Genomic DNA, 7,198 nt, shown 5'->3' with positions numbered 1-7,198 from the left:
TATAAAAAAATAATTTTAATGTATATTTTATATTATAATATATTTTATAATAATAATACTAATAATTTATTTTTTATATACATATAAAATAATTATAAAAAATATATATTAAAAGGGATCAATGAATTATTACATATTAAAAAATGAATTAAAATTTACGGATTACTAACATTTGTGAAAAAGAATCACATGTCTTATGAGCTACAAATAATTCACATGACAAATGGGCCCTTTCGGCTTGCATATAGCGAGTTAGGTTTTTAATTAGGCCAATTCTATAGTATCTTTTATTTGATATCTAACATTTGTCTAAATTATTTTTTTATAATAATTTTAAAATATTTAAAATATTTAATTTTTATATTTTTAAATTTAAAATTAATTATTTAATTTATTTTAACAATTAGGCAATATTTTTAGGCAACATAACAAACGACCATTCAATTATATTATTTGTGCTTGGTAGGACAGAAATTATGTCTTACACGAAACTGGAATTGGCCTAGTGAAAAGCTTGGTGGGTTCCATCTCTATCATAATCTGACCTAAATAATTGTGTTGTCTCATGAATGGCTGAAAATTATTTGTCGGAATTTGCAAGTAGACTCTAATCAACAAATCTGAGCCAATCATAGCTTTTTCATGGTTGACTTTATGATCCGTCGCTGACCACCCCCAAACTATCAATGTTTTATAATTAAGCAATTTTATATGATTGCATTATGCACAATACATTAGCCCATTAACTCATACTCTAGGAAAATTTTCAAATATTTCAAGTGTTTCAATAAAATACTAACATTTCTAGAACACTTGCAAACCTTCTGTATTATTGCGGGTTTTTTCTTGTTCTTCTTGCTAGCCACTATTGATATGTGTGGTAGTGTGGGGTTGATGGTGTCCTGACCCATAAAATAGATAGATAAATAAATAAATGAAAAATAAAAAATGTGGATTGAAGATGAAGATTCTCGTCTTGACAATTTTCAAATCCCAAACCTTTTTTCTTTAATTTATATCCAATCAATAGTCTTCAATGATGGTTACTTTCAGTGAATAGTATGGCCACTAAAATTCTTCTTAGAATAGAATCAAATTTTCCTTTTAAGACAAAACACAAAAATCCAATTAGAATTAGAACAAAAATGTGTGGACCAATTAAGAGTTATGCTATTCTTATCATTTTAATATTCCCTGAACAACTTACTATAGACGGTAGCCTCTGCATCTGTGACTAGCTAATAGGTTTTTAATCACTTTGATTAGTTAACCACTAATGTCTAATTAACTTGATTTGTGCAGGTTTCAATCTCATTTGCAAAGATACTATTACAATCAATTAGACCAGGTGTTGAAATTCTAGGGAGAATTCCAACCACAGAAGCTTATTGCGATGTTATCCAGTATCCCATGGCCATAACCATTCCTGGGATACTGGTCATTCGCATAAGCTCCGGCTCACTCTGCTTTGCGAATGCCGGTTTTGTCAGAGAAAGGCATGAAATTTAATAAAGTTCACAAAATAATGACTTGTTACATGGACTATATACATGCTTAATAATTAATAAATGATGTTTAATTATTTGGGATTAAAATTGTTCACTACTTGTTGGCAGAATCCTGAAGTGGGTAGAGGATGAAGAACAAGATAACATTGAAGAAGCTGCTAAGGGAAGGTTGCAAGCTATAATCATTGACATGACCGGTGAGTATTAAAACTAATAAACTCTAAATCCTAAACGCTAAACTATCCATCGATGATGATTGACCCTATGCAATTCTCTTTGATAGACCTCACGAATGTTGATACTTCCGGAATCTTAGCACTGGAGGAACTGCATAAGAGATTGCTTTCACTTGGTGTAGAAGTAACAATGACATGAACTTTTCTATTTCTTGAAGCCTCATGAATGTTTAATTTCTATTTGGTTTTAAAGTTTGAGCTGTTGTTATGTGTTTTTTGCAGTTGGCTATGGTAAATCCAAGGTGGGTAGTGATTCACAAGCTTAAAGTGGCAAACTTTGTTGATAAAATTGGAAAAGAAAGGGTTTTTCTTACTGTTGCTGAAGCCGTAGATGCTTGTCTATCTTCTAGATTTGTCAACACTGCTTGATGATGATTTGGTGTCTCTTGTAACATAATAATGTATGCATAATTATATTGAAGTATCTTAGTACATAGCGTATTATATCAAAGTATCTTCTAGTCTAGCATAAAATGTAAGTGACATTTAAGATTGTGTACGGTTTGGAGTGATGAGATTGAGTCTATCTCATATGTCAAGTTAAATTTGGGCATCATAATGTTATATAATTAGAGATAGGAAAAGAGTCAATTTTGATCATTCAATCTCACATTGAATGTCAAGATTGTAAATTATTCGAGGGACATATATGAACCTAGTTTTACCAAAATTGTTTTCTTATTTGTTGATCAAATGAATTGCATAAAAAATTAAGGTCATGTCATCGGTTGACTCATAGATGGATAATCAAATAATAAGGAATTTTTTTTATTTTGGTGACTGAAAAAGAAAAACAACCAAACATAAAAGAAAAGAAAAAACAAAATCCTAAAGGACAAAAAAGACGTAGGACGATCTAGTTGAATATTCAGTTCAAACTCTTTCCAAGGCACTAAAAGCTCGACATGCGGAGAGTACGATTTTATTGTCGTCTTTGCCATGGTGTCCGCTACGGTGTTTGTATCTCTCAGGATCAAGCGAAAATCAACACGTTACTTTCAAGTCATGATATCGATGACTTTAAGTATCAAAGGATCTACACAACCAGCAGTATCATGAGAATTGGTAACAAGATTGTAAACCTTCAGACAGTCTGTTTTACAAATCACATCTCTTTGTCCCAAGTCTCAAGCTAACAGAAATCCTCTCCAAATAGCAAACAACTCTCTTGGAAGAATATTGCAGCTCTCAGTCGTTCCCAAGCAGCCACCTTGGCAGTTTTTCTTCCAGTTCCTGCTAACACAGACAAAACCAATCCAATCACCAGAACCAGGATAACTAGCATCACAATTGATCTTAAAAGTACCCAATAAAGAGGGAACCCAAGAGCAACTAATCATAGAAGGAATAAAAACTCGTTGCAATTCAAAAACATTCCGAAGCTCTTTCTCCAAGGCTAATGCCATACGAGTCACTTTAAAGGGTGTCCAAGACCCCTGATGATTAAAAATCTCATTATTCCTAACTCTCCAAATCCACCAAATATCAGAAAATAATCTAAAAGGATGCTCTTTGCTGAGGAACAAGAACCAACTCTTCAAATCCAAAGGGAGATAGGAAATCTCTAGAGACTACCAAACAAGTTTGGCTTTTGGGTAATTCCGAATACAATGAAAAACTATTTCCTGGCAAATCAACCAACTGAGGCAACTATCTGAAGGAATCAGGCCTCTCCTTAAACGAAAAACAATAGTGGGAAGTGCTTTTCGAAGATAAAGCTAGGCCAAGAATTTAATCTTTTCCAAAACAAGCTGACGCCAAAAACAAAATCAATTCCCTCTCTCCTCCCATCCAAACACCTTCTTGCAAAGACAAAGGTAGTCATTGCGAGCATCATAAATCTTAGACACCACTCCAAACCAAGTCCAGCCTACCACTGAACCCGCTTGCTCATCCGTATTGTAAGAAAGAATGTTGTCATGCAAAACCTGGTGAAGAGGAGAATAAACCTTCTCAAGCTACCACTTTCCAGCTGACCAAAGATCTAATGTGAACATAATCCATCTCATTACAAAGCTGTCCCTCTTTTCTTCATTTAGAATACCAAAAATTCTGATCCAAATCACCAATGCACCATTTAAAACCATTCTTCAGAATATCCCAAGTTTTACATAGACTCTTCCAAACATAAGATCCTTTAGATGCCGAGTGGCTGAACTCGTCACCCAAAGAACAACGGTATTTATCTACCAGCAGCTGAACCCAAAGCTTGTGAGGGTGATGAAATAGTTGCCAAACTAGCTTACCAAGAAGAGCAACATTAACACAAAATGAATCTCTAATTTCCAAACCACCAAACTTCTTTGGGGTGATCAAAACCTTCCAACTAACAAGATTTAGCCCGCGACCATTGGCATGACCTTTCCAGAGAAAAGTCCTCATCATGAATGCTATAGAGTTTGTTATTCCTTTAGAAAATAGAGAGACTTGCATGTGGTAGGTAGGAATATCAGCCACAACCGAATTGATCAAACAGAGCCTACCCGCCCTGTTGAGTAAACACTCTTTTCAACTGGCTAACCTTTTTCGGATGTTATTCAAAACCTCATTTAAAGATGCTTTGATCAACTTAGCATGACTAAGAGTAATTCTAAGATATTTGCTTAAATTTGGATAAATCTGATGGATGACACCCTAATAAAGAGTTCTTTTCTTGTTGTGAAAACATTACGGGAACATAACGCTTTAGATTTTTTCAAATTAATCTTCATCCCAAAAGTTTTACAGAAATTCTCTAAGCCTGCCATCACATTTTAAACTTGACGCTTCTCCGCTTTACAGAAGAAAAATAAATCATCAGCAAATATGAGATGTGATATTTTTAGACCCCTCTAAAAATAGCAACCAGCTTCCACCGGCCCATATCAAATTAAATAATAACATTTGATCAACGGTGGAGTTTGATATTTTTCCTTGTAATAATACTATGGGAGCATTTGTTTTTATTGTTCATTTATTTGTTTTATTACTATGGGAAATGCTAATTGTACAATATTAATCAGCCTTTAATTATATTTAAATAATATTTAATTATTTTTTTAGTGTAACATATTTCTATTTTGTAGATACATATCTATAATTAGATTTTAATTTAAATTTAAATTTTAAAACTCACCCACTTCATTGGTGGTTACAGTGATTTTGCTTTACTTTAGTAACTTCACGTAACAGATACAGTTTTTTAAATTCCTTATTCTACGGGATATTCATACGCATTAGTGAATCCCAAACCAAAAAGAACGCTGCCAGCTGAATTCTCCATCTCGTCTTCATTGGTGAAGACCATCACCACCTTCCAGCTGAAGCACTCTCTCATTTTGCATTGGTGAAATGTATCATTATTTTCCACACATGTGTTTATGTAATTTGTTAAGAAATATCATGTTCAACATTTTTAATTATATTTTAATTTAAACATAAAAACATTCTGCTGATTTAATTGGAACAAGGTTGATCTTATTTAATTTTATTAATAAAGTTGTTGCAAATAAAGTATATAATCAACAATTAATTTAAAATTGTGTTGTTACTTTTCGATTATAATACATCTGATAGTATGATATTTTATACAAAATATTTTTAAAACACATCTAAAATCAGTCAACTTTAATAATACAATATAAATGTTAATAATACAATTATGAATGGTCGAATATAATTATATACATAAACTAAAATATTTTCAATTGTAGTTTCTTTTTCAATTGTAACACATCTAAAATATTAAGTTATACAAAAAATATTTTTAAAACACATCCAAAATCATAAATCTAAAATCTAAATTTAAATATTAAAAAATAATTGTAACACATCTAAAATTACGATGTTATACAGAAAATATTTTTAAAACACATCCAAAATCATAAATCTAAAATTTAAATTTAAACATTAAAAAGACAGCGTTGTAAATGAGCGCCGAAAAGGAGGAAGGCAGCGTTGAGGATGAGCGCGGAAGAGGATGAACGACAGCGGAGGATGACTTCTCGATGTGCACCTCTGAGTTTTTCATGTGCGCCTCGGAATTTTCGACATGGCACAAACGTGACTTCTCTGCTTCTTTGAGTATTTTGTACGAGTTTAATTAATAATTTGATAGTTTAAGGTTTATTTTATATTTTTAAAATCAAATTTTTGAATTTTGAATAATTTGATTTTTAGATATGTATTTAAATTATAATATATTAATAATTAAATATATTAAATCTGAAACAAAAATTTAAAATTTAAATTTTAAATTTCAGTTTTTTTAGATTGTATTTTGAATGTGTATTTAATTTTAAAAAGACAATAAATCTATTCATAATTTTTAGTTGTGTTTGTTTTAATTTTTTTAATTATTGTAATAAAAGGCTGAATGTTGTACGATTTTTAAAGGATACCTAGTTGAACCCAAAAAAAAAATCAATAAGATACTTCTTCAACTTGAAACTTGCAAAGCAACCAGCCAACCAATATGCTGAGTTCAAAATGAATGAAGAAGGTAGGTGTTGATCTCACAATACTAACTAAACGATGAGGAATTTTCGCCAAATAAATTATACATAATCTATCAAAATGTTTCACATATATATTTTTATAAAATATTTGATGGGTTATGGAAAAGATCTGTCCTTGATCTAGATCTTACAATAAATATCTCATGAGTGTTCTCCCACCACCTCTGACGATTTTTTTGAAAAAATGATGAAATGATGTGGTCATGACCCACATAACCTTCAATGAAGAATCATATAAGAGATAATCAATTTTAGAATTGGCCTTTTTTTTTTTGGTTGTCTAATTCAAAAAATAAAAATAAAAAAGATACATTTAAATAGATTTCTAAAAAATTTTACATTTAACATTTTTGTCTCTAACTAAATTTTACATTTATCATTTCAGTCTTACATAATATATGTGTGCCTTTATGCATGCATCGTCAATATATATCTATGTCACTTAACCAAAGATTTCATCTAGACAAATCAATCCCTCATTATATATACTATAATACAAATTGGTCCCCAATAATCATAATTATCAATCAAATAGATCTTTAATTATTTGTGTCATTAGACAAATAGGTCCTATTTGGGAGGCATTCGTTGAAAATTTATTTATCCCACTAAAATGTAGTGTTTTGAGTAACGGAGAAACGATGCCGTTTTGTATTTTTTAATGAAGACACCTATTTATCTGCTATTGACACGTGATATTGCCATAGCCACGTCACTTACTTAACAATCACATTGGATCTCTCCGTCAGTAGTTAATGGCTTTGATTAACAAAGAGACCTATTTCTCTTATGAAATAAAATTTAAGGACCTCAAAGATAATAAAATTTAGTTGAAAACAAAAGTGTCTAATGTAAAATTTCTTAAGAGCATATATGAATTTTTTTATTTTTTTGGGTAATGAAATGAGACTAAACCTCCCAAAAGAAAAAGATGTGTTTTTTTTTTTTAAAGGTCTTA

At 31.0% G+C, this 7,198-nt stretch overlaps 1 protein-coding gene across 1 annotated transcript in view; it reads left to right on the top strand.

Annotated features, from left to right (window-relative positions):
• LOC107606120 (low affinity sulfate transporter 3) overlaps window positions 1-2,414 on the top strand; it is a 6,907-nt gene extending 4,493 nt beyond the window's left edge. The window contains exons 9-12 of the mRNA XM_016308105.2: window positions 1,303-1,496; window positions 1,617-1,705; window positions 1,792-1,868; window positions 1,967-2,414. Coding sequence (XP_016163591.1) covers window positions 1,303-1,496; window positions 1,617-1,705; window positions 1,792-1,868; window positions 1,967-2,113 — 507 coding nt within the window. The 3' untranslated portion in view covers window positions 2,114-2,414. The remainder of the gene's footprint in view (window positions 1-1,302; window positions 1,497-1,616; window positions 1,706-1,791; window positions 1,869-1,966) is intronic.

This window comes from Arachis ipaensis, chromosome B07, assembly GCF_000816755.2.
Source record: "Arachis ipaensis cultivar K30076 chromosome B07, Araip1.1, whole genome shotgun sequence".
Lineage (NCBI taxonomy): Eukaryota > Viridiplantae > Streptophyta > Magnoliopsida > Fabales > Fabaceae > Arachis > Arachis ipaensis.
This window is presented reverse-complemented; position numbering and strand designations above follow the sequence as displayed.